The following is a 16,240-nucleotide window of genomic DNA, read 5'->3' on the forward strand; positions in this document are numbered from 1 at the left end:
CGCCCCAAAATGTCAAAATTTCACTCTGGGTGCTATCTAAGCACTATAGCTTTACAGGGAGGTGGTAGTGAAAGTACATTGATGTTTGGATGGTTACAGGATGAAAGTTCTGAAGCACTGAAAACAGCAGTTCTGCTATTATTGACTACCAGGTTGACTTTTGGAGCACAGAAGGTTCACATAGAGCTCACAGTAACATAGCACATAAAGGTGACTCAAAACTGCATACATTGATGCATTACTGATGTGGCACACTCCCAGCAGTGTTCTGAGCCTTCACATGGAACTTGGGGTGCATATAGAAACTTGGGGTGCATAGAGCTCACAGTAAAAGAGCACACATAGGTCCTTACTAGTGTGGTACTCACAGCAGTGTTCTGAGCCCTTGTAAGAAACTTGCACTCTGGGTGCTATATGTGGTATTTAGATATCTTTCTCGTGTGATAATACCATGTCATATCTGTTTTTAGATGGATTTCACGTTTATCAGTGGCCATTTAGCAAAAAATCGATAATTTCAAAAAATCCACATCCAAACAGCTACTGCATGCATGCCTATCACCCCTTCCTAAGCTCTGTTATTGGATATACTCAAAGAAGTGTTACAAACCCTCAGAGGAGTTATGGGGGGGGGGGCTGACTTACATTTTGGGGTGAATACCACAACATGTCAAGAAATGCACTCTGGGTGCAATATGTGTCCAGGGGCTTTAAAGATCTTTCTCGTGTGATAATACCATGTCAAATCTGATTTCATATGGATCTGTGTAAAAACACAGATTAATTGGTAAACGCACTTATCTTATATTCATCAATGCCTTCTACCAAAAACTCGGTCATTTCAAAAATCCACATCCAAACAGCTACTGCATGCATGCCTATCACCCCTAATTTTTTTAGGATAGGTCAGAGTGTTAAGGGCTACATGTGTAATAAATATAAGGGATATTCAACGGTTAGTTTTGGAGATATTAATTTTGTAATAAAAATAAATTTATAAGGGAATTCCACCATGTTTATTGGGCAAAAGAGGGGTACCCTTTTAGAAAAGACGACAGAGTCAGGTGTCATATTGTTCGGCTCTGCAAGGTGAACGAATGGACGCCTAGCTCGCGTCCATCGGACCCACGAAAATCTGTGTCATATCTATTTTTAGATGGATTTCTGAAAAAACACAGATTAATTGGTAAACACACTTATCTTATATTCATCAGTGCCTTCTACCAAAAACTCGATCATTTCAAAAATCCACATTCAAACAGCTACTGCATGCATGCCTATCACCCCTTCCTAAGCCCTGTTATGGGATACACTCAAAGAAGTGTTACAAACCCTCACAGGAGTTATGGGGGGGGGGCTGACTTACATTTTGGGGTGACTACCACAACATGTCAAGAAATGCACTCTGGGTGCAATATGTGTCCAGGGGCTTTAAAGATCTTTCTCGTGTGATAATACCATGTCAAATCTGATTTCATATGGATCTGTGTAAAAACACAGATTAATTGGTAAACACACTTATCTTATATTCATCAGTGCCTTCTACCAAAAACTCGGTCATTTCAAAAATCCACATCCAAACAGCTACTGCATGCATGCCTATCACCCCTAATTTTTTAGGATAGGTCACAGTGTTAAGGGCTACATGTGTAATAAATATAAGGGATATTCAACGGTTAGTTTTGGAGATATTAATTTTGTAATAAAAATAAATTTATAAGGGAATTCCACCATGTTTATTGGGCAAAAGAGGGGTACCCTTTTAGAAAAGACGACAGAGTCAGGTGTCATATTGTTCGGCTCTGCAAGGTGAACGAATGGACGCCTAGCTCGCGTCCATCGGACACACGGTTCTGTTTCAAATCCGTGTCATGATCCGGCCATTATACACCATTATACAGTATGGTGCAGCTATGGGGGGCATCACAGTGTATAGTGCAGCTATAGGGGTATTAAATTGTATGGAACAGCTATGGGGGGCATTATACTGTATGGTGCAACTGTGGGAGCATTACACTGTATGGTGCAGCTATGGGGGCACTATATTAAAATGTACATACTCTAATATATTTTAACACTGCCACATACCTATCTAGTTTCTATAAAAACAGTAGCAAAAAACGTGTTGTAAAGGTCAGCTTAGAAACCATAATAAATATTACATTTAATGAAATAGGTATAGTGTATATGAAATAGAAATGATAGTAAATATCACATTTAATAAATGTAAATGTCCTATTATATTCAAACAATTGTATTATCAGGTTTTCAGCATGAGTCTGTAGTTTTATCTCTGTTATTCTCCTCAGCCACTAAAAAGGCAGATAAGCTTTTGTGCATCATTCAAACTCTCCTATCACAGGCTCTGTTTGTTGTTTGTGTAAGAGGATCTTCTTACAAAGCATCAACCTCACACTATAAAACAGTTTAAAACACTGAGGCATTTTCAGTCAGTTTGGAAGTTTTCTTGAAAGCTATTGACTGATCTCCTTCTTGGATTGCATTATTTTTTTGCTATTCACCTTGTTCAATACTACACTTGAGACATTGTACCTATGGTATTAAATGGTATGGGACAGCTATGGGGGGCATTATACTGTATGGTGCAACTGTGGGAGCATTACACTGTATGGTACAGCTATGGGGGCACCATATTAAAATTAATGGTGCAGCTATGGGGGCACCATAGCTGCACTAAAACCATGTCAGAAGTTTGATAAACGTTTAGGTACACTGTAAGAATAGGCCGAAACCAACTTTACATATAATACAACATAACAACTTTATTAATACAGAACACAAAATTAAAGTGTAGCTAAATGTTTGACAAACTTCTGACATGTCACAGTGACATGTCAGAAGTTTGGATTGGTGGGGGTCCGAGCACTGAGATCCCCACCAATCGCTAAAACAAAACAGCTGAAGCACTCGTGTGAACGCTCAGCAGCTTTGTTCTAGCGATTGGTGGGGGTCTCAGTGTTCAGACCCCCACCAATCCAAACTTCTGACATGTCACTTTGACATGTCAGAAGTTTGCCAAACATTTAGCTACACTTTAAAGTTAAGCATAGGCATAAACCATATTTACATATTATACAATATAACAACATTATTATTACAAGAATTATTGTAATAAAAATAAATTAATAAGGGAATTCCTCCATGTTTATTGGGCAAAAGAGGGGTACCCTTTTAGAAAAGACGACAGAGTCAGGTGTCATATTGTTCGGCTCTGCAAGGTGAACGAATGGACGCCTAGCTCGCGTCCATCGGGCACACGGTTCTGTTTCAAATCCGTGTCATGATCCGGCCATTATACGGTATGGTGCAGCTATGGGGGCATCACAGTGTATGGTGTAGCTATGGGGGTATTAAATTGTATGGGACAGCTATGGGGAGCATTACACTGTATGGTGCAGCTATGGGGGCACCATATTAAAATGTACATACTCTAATATATTTTAACACTATGCCACATACCTATCTAGTTTCTATAAAAACAGTAGCAAAAAACGTGTTGTAAAGGTCAGCTTAGAAACGATAATAAATATTACATTTAATAGGTGTATATGAAATAGGTATAGTGTATATGAAATAGAAATGATAGTAAATATCACATTTAATAAATGTAAATGTCCTATTATATTCAAACAATTGTATTATCAGGTTTTCAGCATGAGTCTGTAGTTTTATCTCTGTTATTCTCCTCAGCCACTAAAAAGGCAGATAAGCTTTTGTGCATCATTCAAACTCTCCTATCACAGGCTCTGTTTGTTGTTTGTGTAAGAGGATCTTCTTACAAAGCATCAACCTCACACTATAAAACAGTTTAAAACACTGAGGCATTTTCAGTCAGTTTGGAAGTTTCCTTGAAAGCTATTGACTGATCTCCTTCTTGGATTGCATTATTTTTTTGCTATTCACCTTATTCAATACTACACTTGAGACATTGTACCTGGATACCTACATCATCTGCCTTTTGGATACGGCTTCTAAAAGATTTATTGGTTTTTTTACTCAAATATACATCTTTAGGACAACAAGTTCTAGTTACAGGAATGGAGTCTGCAGCCAAATTGTTAGTAAATATGTTTATTAACGTATATTTATATCCATCATTAATGTTCAGTTCAGGCAAATTGTATAGTGAAATCATGGTGAGCCATGGGCTAGGGAAGAGGTGTCATTTTATTTTCAGTAGGCCATAGTGTACAAGCCCAGGCATTGTTCAGGTAGCCTGCCTGAAACAAATCAGTATGCATGTAGTGGGACATCTTGTGACTATTTTTGAGATTGCAGTTTGGGTATATTTCAAACTAAGCTATATTACTTAGGACATTTTTAAATCCAAAACCTCATGTCTTTCAACAGGCAAAACAGAACTCCTATGACATGCCCAGTATGTTACCGTACACAGACATTATTCTCTACATATCTGAGGAGAAAGTGTATGAGGTTCAGCAGCGATGAGGAGATAAAAGCCACTGTGGCATTGGCCAGGAAAACCCTGGTGAAAATTGCATCTAAGGGCACTGCAATCAGTTACCAAGAGATCATCTCTCTTGGCTCATTGGAAAACGTTGTCCCCTTCCTCGAGGACAGGGGCTTTTTGATCATTAACAAACCAACTGTGGCCAGGTATGTGTCACCCCTGTCTGCTTATGTCTCATAGCTCTCCAGTGTTTACACTTATACTCACGTTGCTTTTTATATTTTACAGTAATGTACAATATGGAAGACCATCAACCTCTGCATCAACTGTCCTTACTGTGCCACATCACACAGCGGCTGTAGAGGATATTGCAGCCATACCAGTCCCTGATGAGGAAATGGAGGTCACACTGATCCCTGCAGATCCTGAGGAAGAAGTTACAGACACACTATTCCTTGCACAGCCTGAAGACCCGAGGGAAGACCAACACAATGAAGAAGGCAGAAGAGCACATGAAGATGACAGCGCAGAGGAGGAAAGTGATAGAGACTTTCAGCTTCAACTAGAGTCTGAGGAAGAATCCAATCAAGAAAGCGGAACTACAGGAAACTTTGATGACAGGACACAGAGGTCAGTGTACATAGATACTCCTTACGTATTCTCTGTGGCTGTCAAATGTGTCAAATCTGATGTCTTGCACTTTTCTCCAAAATTACAGAATCCTACAGACAAAATGGACGGTGGTCACAAGACAGAAGATGAAGGCTGCTGGACTATACAAGCGACATTCATTGGACGAACCAATACTGAAGGGCTTTGCCGACTATTTGCAGCACACATTGGATGTGCCCAACTACAAGCAGGAGGTTGAAAATTTGGCAAGGTTCCTTTATTACATGAACCCGCAGCGTCCCAATCTGGACTTTGTCAGCAACATTGAGAAGGTTAACTCCTTTTTTACAAAGCTGCGTGACCTGAAGCTTGCAAACCAGACTGTCTTTAATTACCTAAAACATATCCGGAGGTTCATGACGTATCAGCTGAGAGCGACCAATCTCTCTGCACAAAGACCAAGGCTGTTTAAGTCCTGCAACTTCTTTATGGATGTTACAGAGGACATTCAAAAGAGGCTATCTAAGGGAATTTCAAGAGAAGTTGTCAGCAAACGGTGAGTTATGAACTCAAATGTATCCTTAGACAAAGTATGAAACCTCAAATAGGTATATATTTATTTTAGATATTGCTACTACTCTTTATTACTTGTGTATATACAATAAAATCATTTCTCTTTACTTTGTGTTTAGATACAAGTCATTGACAAATTCTATGAAAACACCCCCGGAATGTCAGAGGCTTTTAGTTGTGGCAAAGCCAACCTTCCTGAAATGCCTCAAAGCTGCAAAAGACAGACACATGAAGCGAGACACTCAACTTGAAATTATTTATTATCTTGAGGCCCTGCTTATTTTGAGGCATCTGCAACGGCCAGGTGTTGTCAGACATATGACTGTAAGTAGCTTTCTCCTCCTCTGTTTTTCTGCGTCATTTTGTTTTCCTACCCTGTTATGGTTATGCTTTGGGGTGCTTTTTAGAGAAGTGTCTGGAGGCCTTATGGCTGCAGTTAAATACTTTTAATAGTGTAGGGGAGCCCTGAAGGCCGATAATGGTGTGAAGCCTGCATAAGGTTAATGTTAGCTTATTAAAGTCGGATATTTGTCTGCAAGAACAGAGTGAATAATCTATGTAAAAACCTTACACCTGGCTAGAGGCAGAAATTATGCTGAAACAAAAGAGTGGCATATGTATAGAAAAAAAAATCACAAGTGGCTTGGCGTAGTGTTGGGCTAACACAATACAGTGGCAAGTACATTGACAAATCTCACACATAGCTGGCTCAGGGATTGGGCTGTAACAATACAGTGTCATGCACATTAAAAATATGTCACACCTGGCTGGAGCCAGATGCAGTTAACAATATAAATTTGTCACCTCTACTTGGTTAATCCCTTAATCCCTAGCTCCATGGCAGGGAGCAGCTTCTGTTGACATATTCCCATAATCCAATCTATTCTCCCAAAACCAGTAGCTACTGACATGGTATGATGTGAACTTAGAATTGATAGGAAAATTATATTCAATAAATAATTTGCTTTCCTGTCCCTCATACTTTTTCCTTTTGACTCATAGGTTTCAGAGTGGAATGAGAGGATCACTCACAGATATTTGGGTTTAGACCTGGTAGTTGTTGGGGTCAAGTTACACAAGACCTCTACACACCAAGTGGCAACCTATGTGCTAACAAAGGAGGAAGAAATGGTAAGTTTCTATAAGGCTCCTACTTACTTTATGGAGTTGTAAAGATGCTTTTCAATAATCTCTTTATTTGTATCCCTCCCCTAGTGGTTTAATGTCTACTTTGAGATAGTAAGACCAATGCTGCTAAAGAACAACATGCCAACAGAAGTATTTTTCCTCTCTACATCTGGAAAGGAAATTTATAATGTTTCCAATGACATCCTGCGGTACCACACAAAGTAAGTTTCTTAAAAGTCACCTGTCTTTATTCAATTCTAAGTGCTGTGTATGTATTATGTTTTTCTATTTTCCTTTCTAGATATAAACTACCCAACATCACCAGTCAGCTTGTCAGGAGGATTTGCGAAACTTGGACTCTCCCTAATTTTTCTGACTCTGAAAAGTGTCTGTTTGCCAAATATTTGGCACACACCAACATGACAGCGGAAAGAAACTATCGTGAGAAGACACTGACGGACATATGCCATGGTTATATGCTGGTAATGCAAGCCGGTGGTGAGCAGCCCCAAGCCAGCACTTCAAGGTAATTTATTGTGGGAGGGAAATAATATATACTGTATAATATTACATGATTTGTTTTAGAAGTTTAATGCTTGATTTTTTCTATGTCTACCCTATAGACAAGAGAACATTCAGGAAGGAGGCCAGGGAATCCAAAGAGAAGACATCACATCCCACGAAGAAGCCCAGGAACAAGATTACAGTGCCAAAGAGGACTGGAGTGAATCAACTGACCGAGGAGAAGAAGAAAGCTTGGCTGATCATGATGATGATGATGATGATGATGATGATGATGATTGGACTTCAAAGTAGATAAACTCTCAGTTTTATTATAAATGTCCTCAGTTTAGTTGTGTTAGACTTATCAATTGATATACTAATGTTTGGTTATTTTTTCAGAGCACAAGTACCATCCTCATTGTTCATCCGAACACGGTCCAGGGCACAGAGGCAGAGAGGGGAAGGGAGCTCCTCTGGGTAATAATAAAATACATTTATTGACCTTACTTTGTAAACTAATATGCTTATTAAACTGTATGTCTCACATTTTGTTTTAACATCAGTATTTATTTTCTTCTTTTATCAAAGGGCTGAAGTGACGTCGAGGGATACATCACTATCTGCAATCAAAAGAGTCCCTGTTGTTCTGCTCAGGCGCATCGATAGTTAATTTCCTTTAGACATATATATATATATATATATATATATACATATATATAAATACATACATATACATATACTTAGAGGCTACTTAAACATATGCATTGAAATTGCCATAAGAAATATATATATATATATATATATATATATATATATATATATATATATATATATATATATATATATATATATTATCAATTACTAAATAAATTATTATATTAAAAATTAACTCAACTTTAGAGAATACTAAAACAAAAGTGTGGTATGTGTATTGAAATATTTCACACGTGGCTGAAACATGTGTTTGGCTGAAACAATACAGTGGCAATTATGACTGTCCCCTGGCCGGAGCCAGCTTAGTCTAACAATATAAATGTGTCACCTCCACTCTGCCAGTATCGACACCTTGGCATGGACTAATATATTTTAACACTATTCCACATTCTAATCTGGTTTCTATGCAAACAGTATCTAGAAACATGTTGTAAAGGTCAGTTTAGAAACGATAGTAAATATTACATTTAATAGATGTATATGAAATAGGTACACATTTTTAAAATAAAGTGATTTATTCAATCAATGCAGAGATGTGACTTTTGTGTCCAGCCTTAGGACTGTTCTCAAGCTTGCCACATCTCTTCATTAATTGAATAAATCATTTTACTTTGCTTATATTGGTGTGCAGCACAATTTATTTTCAATATACTACATGTCCATGGATCAGGATTACTTCTGTGCACAGGTTACTATAGTGGGATTTGGTATAGATATATATAATAAGTACATATACATATGTATTGACATATACATATGTATTGTATGAGATGACAAAAGCCCTGGAAACTAAAGTATGTGAGCCAGCGGTCAAAGAAAAAAAACAAAAAATGTCCACACAAAAGGTGAGAAATGTTTTGCCTGCAAGCTTTATACATGTTGTGGAAATATATTTTTCTTGCATGTGATAATAATATATATTGTTTTGTTTAATAGCTGTCAACAGTCAGATGATGTCATAATGGAGGAGGAGGAAGAAGAAGAAGAAGAAGAAGAAGAAGAAGAAGAAGAAGAAGAAGAAGAAGAAGAAGAAGAATCAGAAGAAGTCACGACAAGCGACTCTGACAAGGAAAATGACGAAGGCACTATGGAAGATAAGGATGAACGGCCAGAGGATGCGGAAAAAGAAGAGAACAATGCGAGGGACCAGGAAACACTGGCTGACGAGCCCAAGATATCCTGGAACAACCCATTGAGGAAGAAAATGTCAGAAGCTGGATTCTACAAGAGGCATTCTCTGAACTCTGAGTTGATCGCTGGTTTTGTCAACCACCTTAGAACAGGCTTAGGCGTCGTCAGATACAAACAGGAGGTAAGCACCAAATCATCATGTAAGTAACATAGATCTATGTAAGATTCTGTTCCTTTTAATTAATCCCATTTCATCATTATAGGCAGAGAACGTTGCTCGCTTCCTGTATTTTATAGACAGCAAGAAGCCATCTCTGAAATTTGTCGACGACATTGAGGAGACACACAAGTACTTTGACAAGCTGCTGGCAATCGGAAACACTCATCAAACCGTCTTCAATTATCATAAGAATGTGAAGCGTTTCGTCTCTTATCTGAAAAATGTCAAATGTCAAAAGCACAAAGACAGAAAGACCTACAAAGCAGTCAAAAATTACTTGTCTGCTCTTTCTGTTAGTCAAAAGAGGCTACACAAAGGAATTTCCAAGGAGATTGTTGCAAAGAAGTAAGTCTAAGAAAAGTTTTATGAGGTCTTAGAATAGATTGACAAAAACACAATTTAATATGTATTAATTATTTCTTCTGCCTTTTCATTTGTTAAACTGCATTTATTTTCTTTCAATAGACATAAGCGCATATTTCAGACTGTTTTAAAGCCTGACGATTTGAGAACGTTGTTGAAAGTTGCTGGACCCACTTTCCAAATGGTGTTGAGGATGGCTGAAAATGGCGATACACTCCTTGATAGCGAAAAATGAACAATCATCAATTATTTGGAGTCCATCATTGTCTTAAAAAAAATGCAACGACCTGGTGTGGTCCAAAATATGACAGTAAGTAACCTTTGTTTTTTTTTTTGTTTTTTTTAATGCTGTCTTTGAACATTTGTGCAGTGCTTGTTTTCACAATTTATTTATCTTGTAGGTCAATGAATGGAAAGAAAGAGTAGCAGGAAAAGAGAGCAGCGTGGTAATATCTTTCCTGGAACACAAGACTGCAACACAACAAGCAGCAACATTGATTCTAGATAAAGAAGAGGAAAAGGTATGAATCTTACAGTATAATGTAATCTACGGCACCTCTCATCTATCATTCTTTCGTTCATCAATCTCACGACTATGTATTTTTTTTCCAGTGGTTTGAAATATATCACAACTTAGTGAGGCCTACGCTTTTGAAGACGAACAAAACTATTGCCAACTTCTTTATCTCCACCTCCGGAGAAAGGCTATACAATGTTTCAAACGATGTAGCAAGATTTCATACAAGGTAAGTTCTTATTAGTGACAGTTATATTTCCACTCTACATGCCAACGTTATAAACTATTCTTTTAATAATAATTTCTTCTATTGTATAGATTTGGATTAAAGCCAGTGAGCAGCCAGGTGGTCAGGAGAATGTCAGAGACCTTTGTGTCCTCAAATTGCAGAAATCCCAATGAGACACAAATATTCTCAAAATTATTGGCGCATTCAAACATCACTGCAGAGCGGGTCTACTGTGAGAAGACCATAGACAACATGATAAAGGCATCATTGTTGCCGGACAGAATTCAACGGGAATTGGAAGAGCAGGCTTCCACCTCAAAGTAAGTACCAGAGCAATAATATGTTCATATTCTTGACCCTTGGTTTTGCTCTTTTCTATTATCTCTTTCACTAAAATAATTGTGTCTTTTGCAGAGCTGCGATGGAAGATATTCTAATAATGGGTACAGCACAAGACAATATACCTCCTGCAATCTGCTCTAAGGAGGTAGAATTTGAAAGATTTACAGGCAAGTATCCCCTCACTGTGGAGAAGGATCCACCAGCGCTTAAAAGATGCAATGCAGAGTCCACAATCCATGGACAACATCTGTACGATCGGTGGAGGAAACTGCAGAACAGAATGCGAGTGGACTACATAATAGGTAAGAATGATGTTCATTCTTTTTTTGTTCTCTCTATCACAATACAATATTAATACTAATTATTAATCATCTATATGACCTTTTAATCATAGGATTGCTTCAGGACCACCGGCCGGAAGAAGACGAAATAAAGAGGGCTATAGGACATCAGCTCTGGGGAAAAAACCGTCCAAGAGTAAAAGACATTTTGGACCAATGGAAGAAGAAATAAGAAGCTTATAAATTATGGACTTTTGATGGACATTAAAATGCACAGGGAACAAAAGCACTTTTATTTGTTGGGTTCTGGGATGTTTGGATGTATTCAATAAATTGATATATATTTTTTTATTTAATGAGCTACGCTGTTTCCGTGACTCCAATAGTAGTGAATGGCAGTTACAGAAGCAGCGTAGTATGTCTCATTCTTAGTTTACTAACGGTCCTAACGATATGCATTAATCTTCTTCAATGTTATTAATGTAACTGTAATCCTTATTCATTTTTTCTTAAACAGGCAAACCAGGACCCCAATGACCTGCCCCATCTGCTATAAGACAGAGTTGATGCTGGGAACCTGCACAAAAAATGCATGAAGCACAGCAGCGATGAGGATATAAAGGCTACCCTTGCTATTGCTAGGAACAACTTGGCAAATGTAGCATCTAAAGGCCATGCAATTCACTATCATGATGTTTCTGAGCTGATATGTGCTGGAAAATGCATGGAAAACCTCTTTGGGTTCCTCAGTGATCGTGGGTTCACAATCATCAACTGTCTTATAGCAGAGGTCATTGGGGTCCTGGTTTGCCTGTTTAAGAAAAAATAAATAAAGATTAGAGTTATATTCATAAAATTGTAGAGGATTAATGAATACAATTAGGACCGTTAGTAAAGTAAGCATGAGATACTAATTATTAATAATCTATGATCTTTCAATCATAGGATTGCTTCAAAACCACCGGCCGGAAGAAGAGAAAATAAAGAGGACTTTAGGACATCAGCTCTGGGGAAAAAAGGTCCCAGAGCAAAATACATTTTAGACCAATGGAAGAAGAAATAAGAATCTTAAAAACATGGACTTTTAATGGACTTAAAATGCACAGAGAACAATAGCACTTTTATTTGTTGGGTTCTGGGATGTTTGGATGTATTCAATAAATGTATATATTTTTTAATCTTCATAAAAACTGTGTTGCGGCTGAGCGAGATGTTTTGCGATCATGAAAAACGTTATATGTTCGTGAGTTATGTAAACAGCGTAACTCGCTGTGTTTTTCATTAGAACTAAATTGTAAGCGTGTAAAAATAGCCGTCGCTCACAAGGCTTTTGTGGTCCAAGCGCGCGTCACAGAACCCTGAATATTTTTAGGCTAGGTGAGAGTGTCCATGGCTACATGTCTAACAAATATTAGTTATATGCAACAGTTAGTTTTTAAGATATTAATTTTTTTCCTAAACATAAATTGAAGCCGTGTGCAGAAACAGGCGTCACTAACGAGGATTTTCCTCGCTAACTGCGCGATGTACCATCACGAGTCTTGGCGTACATACTCAGGAGATGGTGACGTATAACAGCTTCGGAGCTTGTAACTCCACATTGAACGGTTACGGAAAAAAATTGGTAAACCTATCCATATTAAGCTCAAAATATGGAAATTCCGCCATGTTAATGGGGCAAAAGAAAAGTTTCCTTTTAGAAAAGACGACCGAGTCAGGTGTCGTATTGTTCGGCTTTGCAAGGCGAACAAATAGACGCCTCGGTTGATTCTATCAGACCCGCGGTTCGTTGCTGATTGTGAAATGCTCTGGGACAGCATTGTGGAAAATTATTATTTATACCCATTTTAGTAAAAAAGGCCTAAATAGTTGACCCGCTGCACGGGCTACATCTGTCCTGCTGGCCTAAGTTTTTATATGGTAGGTCAGAGTGTCAAAGGCTAGATGTGTATGAACAATTAGGCCTTTTGCACTACTAGTATTTATAATATCATTTAGTTATTAAAAATTAAATCGTAAATTACGAACTCTGTGCGTTAAACAGGAGCAGCTAAAGAGGCTTTTGGGGCCTAAAAATACGACGCAGACCCTTGAAATTGTTTAGGGTAGGTCACAGTGTCAACTGCTACAGGTGTGAGAAGTTTGATGGCTTTGAGGTGGTTCGCTTTTAAGATATTATTTTTTTTATTAGAACTACATTGTAAACGTGTGTAAAAATAGCCGTCGCTCACAAGGCTTTTGTGGTCCAAGCGCGCGTCACAGAACCCTGAATTTTTTTAGGCTAGGTCAGAGTGTCAAGGGCTACATGTCTAACAAATATTACTTATATGCAACAGCTAGTTTTCAAGAAATAAATTTTTTTATAAAAATAAATTTAAGCCGTGTTTAGAAACAGGCGTTGCTAACGAGAATTGACCTTGCTAACCGCGTGACGTATCGTCACGAGTCTTGGCGTACATACTCAGGAGATGGTGACGTATAATAGCTTCGGGGCTCATAACTCTACATTGAGCGGTTACGGAAAAAAATTGGAAAACCTATCCATATTAAGCTCCTATTATGGAAATTCGGCCATGTTTATGGGGCAAAAGAGGAGTCCCCTTTCAGAAAAGACGACCGAGTCAGGTGTCGTATTGTTCGGCTTTGCAAGGCGAACGAATGGACGCCTCGGTTGATTCTATCAGACCCGCGGTTCGTTGCTGGTTGTGAAATGCTCTGGGACAGCATTATGGAAAATTATTATTTATACCCATTTTAGTGAAAAAGGCCTAAATTTTTGACCCGCTGCGCGGGCTACATCTGTCCTGCTGGCCTAAGTTTTTATATGGTAGGTCAGAGTGTCAAAGGCTAGATGTGTATGAAAAATTAGGCCTTTTGCACTACTAGTATCTATAATATTGTTCATCTATTAGAATTAAATCGTAAATTACGCACTCTGTGCGTTAAACAGGAGCAGCAAAAGAGGCTTTTGGGGCCTAAAACTGCGACGCAGACCCTTGACATTTTTTTAGGGTAGGTCATAGTGTCAACTGCTACAGGTGTGAGAAGTTTGATGGCTTTGAGGCGGTTCGCTTTTAAGATATTCTTTTTTTTATTAGAACTACATTGTAAACGTGTGTAAAAATAGCCGTCGCTCACAAGGCTTTTGTGGTCCAAGCGCGCGTCACAGAACCCTGAATTTTTTTAGGCTAGGTCAGAGTGTCAAGGGCTACATGTCTAACAAATATTAGTTATATGCAACAGCTAGTTTTCAAGATATTAATTTTTTTATAAAAATAAATTTAAGCCGTGTTTAGAAACAGGCGTCGCTAACGAGAAGTGACCTCGCTAACCGCGCAACGTATCATCACGAGTCTTGGCGTACATACTCAGGAGATGGTGACGTATAATAGCTTCGGGGCTCATAACTCTACATTCAGCGGTTACGGAAAAAAATTGGAAAACCTATCCATATTAAGCTCCTATTATGGAAATTCCGCCATGTTTATGGGGCAAAAGAGGAGTCCCCTTTCAGAAAAGACGACCGAGTCAGGTGTCGTATTGTTCGGCTTTGCAAGGCGAACGAATGGACGCCTCGGTTGATTCTATCAGACCCGCGGTTCGTTGCTGGTTGTGAAATGCTCTGGGACAGCATTGTGGAAAATTATTATTTATACCCATTTTAGTGAAAAAGGCCTACATTTTTGGCCCGCTGCGCGGGCTACATCTGTCCTACTGGCCTGACTTTTTATATGGTAGGTCAGAGCGTCAAAGGCTAGATGTGTATGAAAAATTAGGCCTTTTGCACAACTAGTATCTATAATATTGTTCATTTATTAAAATTAAATCGTAAATTATGCACTCTGTGCGTTAAACAGGAGCAGCAAAAGAGGCTTTTGGGGCCTAAAACTGCGACGCAGACCCTTGAAATTTTTTAGGGTAGGGCATAGTGTCAACTGCTACAGGTGTGAGAAGTTTGATGGCTTTGAGGCGGTTCGCTTTTAAGATATTCTTTTTTTTATTAGAACTACATTGTAAACGTGTGTAAAAATAGCCGTCGCTCACAAGGCTTTTGTGGTCCAAGCGCGCGTCACAGAACCCTGATTTTTTTTTAGGCTAGGTCAGTGTGTCAAGGGCTACACGTCTAACAAATATTAGTTATATGCAACAGCTAGTTTTCAAGATATAAATTTTTTTATTAGGGGAAGAAACCGACTTCCCCTAGCCCCGCTGTACCCATATTAACCCCTATATTGCCCACAGTCATAGTCCCTACAGCCAATAAGCCTGAGGGCCTGTAAAATGGTATGGTGGGTGGTTCTTTATTGGGGTTTTCTGCCTGTTTCTGACCATGTCATGTGCCTTCTACGGTATGCTTTCTGTCATTGGTCTTTGGCCCTAATATTATGTCACTTGGTTTCCTTTCCTTTTCCTTTATTTTTATTTTTTCAGTTATCTCTTATCAATTCAGCTATGTTTCATATTATTGCTAGGCTGGGGGGTGCAAAGCGCTGGCTAGACCTTGTCCTGACACTTCTCCTCTTAGGGACTCACTGGTTGTATCCGATGTTTACTGTATTTGGATTGTTTCTCCTTGATTAGATCAGGGAGTGGGTGATCATTTCACCCATTCTGTTTGTCTTTGTTGTCGTGTTATCCCTTCCTGCTTTGTCTCTGTTACAGTAGTTCACAGTATTGGCTTGCTCATCTTGAGTACAGTGAGATGGCACAGTTGAAAGTCTGTACCTTTAATGTTAGAGAGTTTAATGTCCCTGATAAACGCTCACAGGTACTGTATCACATGCACAAAGAACGGGTGCATATCCTGTTCCTGCAGGAAACTCATTTTCAGGTGGGCCATACACCACAGTTTACTAATCGGTATTATCCGGTTTGGTTTCACAAATTGCTATCTCATAAGACCATTGATGTCCTGATCGACCCGGGTGGTCGGTTTGTCTTTCTTAAGCTGTCCATTAGGAATAAGATTTTCACATTAGCTAACTTTTATCTTCCTAATCAGGATCAGGCTCGGGTGTGCCGGGTATTTCTCAGGAAATTAGAGGAGTTTTCGGAGGGTGTTTTACTTGTGGAAGGTGACTTTAATTTGACATTTGACTCCAGGCTTGATACCTCCTCGGGCAGGTCTGCTGTTCCTAAGACACACTTGGCGGCCTTGAAGACTACAATGCACTCTATGCAATTGATTGACGTG

General features: G+C 38.7%; 3 protein-coding genes and 2 long non-coding RNA genes across 7 annotated transcripts in view; 4 read left to right on the forward strand and 1 right to left on the reverse strand.

The window, feature by feature from the left end:
• Nucleotides 1-4,458, forward strand: part of LOC142698999 (uncharacterized) — a 66,045-nt gene extending 61,587 nt beyond the window's left edge. The window contains exon 5 of the long non-coding RNA XR_012865912.1: nt 4,372-4,458. This is a non-coding gene — a long non-coding RNA (uncharacterized LOC142698999). The remainder of the gene's footprint in view (nt 1-4,371) is intronic.
• Nucleotides 1-16,240, reverse strand: part of LOC142698986 (uncharacterized) — a 255,149-nt gene that overhangs the window by 90,305 nt on the left and 148,604 nt on the right. The gene's annotated exons all lie outside the window — the stretch shown is intronic.
• LOC142698995 (uncharacterized) lies at nt 4,731-8,019 on the forward strand. Of its 2 annotated transcripts, none has more exons than XM_075847941.1 (9): nt 4,731-5,062; nt 5,151-5,600; nt 5,737-5,941; nt 6,620-6,748; nt 6,833-6,966; nt 7,047-7,271; nt 7,369-7,557; nt 7,649-7,726; nt 7,838-8,019. In XM_075847941.1, the coding sequence occupies exons 1-9, from the start codon at nt 4,830-4,832 to the stop codon at nt 7,917-7,919; spliced, it is 1,725 nt and encodes a 574-aa protein (XP_075704056.1). In that variant the 5' UTR covers nt 4,731-4,829; the 3' UTR covers nt 7,920-8,019. The 2 variants fall into 2 exon arrangements, with proteins under 2 accessions (XP_075704056.1, XP_075704057.1); XM_075847942.1 differs by having other exon boundaries at nt 6,854-6,966.
• LOC142698998 (uncharacterized) lies at nt 8,125-9,860 on the forward strand. 2 transcript variants are annotated; one of them, XM_075847945.1, is made up of 3 exons: nt 8,125-9,275; nt 9,358-9,684; nt 9,780-9,860. In XM_075847945.1, the coding sequence occupies exons 1-2, from the start codon at nt 8,925-8,927 to the stop codon at nt 9,661-9,663; spliced, it is 657 nt and encodes a 218-aa protein (XP_075704060.1). In that variant the 5' UTR covers nt 8,125-8,924; the 3' UTR covers nt 9,664-9,684; nt 9,780-9,860. The 2 variants fall into 2 exon arrangements, with proteins under 2 accessions (XP_075704060.1, XP_075704059.1); XM_075847944.1 differs by lacking the exon at nt 9,780-9,860 and having other exon boundaries at nt 9,358-9,765.
• LOC142698996 (uncharacterized) lies at nt 9,902-12,236 on the forward strand. The gene is made up of 6 exons (XM_075847943.1): nt 9,902-9,987; nt 10,079-10,198; nt 10,290-10,423; nt 10,513-10,743; nt 10,838-11,067; nt 11,160-12,236. The coding sequence occupies exons 1-6, from the start codon at nt 9,955-9,957 to the stop codon at nt 11,276-11,278; spliced, it is 867 nt and encodes a 288-aa protein (XP_075704058.1). The 5' UTR covers nt 9,902-9,954; the 3' UTR covers nt 11,279-12,236.

This window comes from Rhinoderma darwinii, unplaced genomic scaffold (genome assembly GCF_050947455.1).
Source record: "Rhinoderma darwinii isolate aRhiDar2 unplaced genomic scaffold, aRhiDar2.hap1 Scaffold_106, whole genome shotgun sequence".
In the NCBI taxonomy this organism is placed as follows: domain Eukaryota; kingdom Metazoa; phylum Chordata; class Amphibia; order Anura; family Rhinodermatidae; genus Rhinoderma; species Rhinoderma darwinii.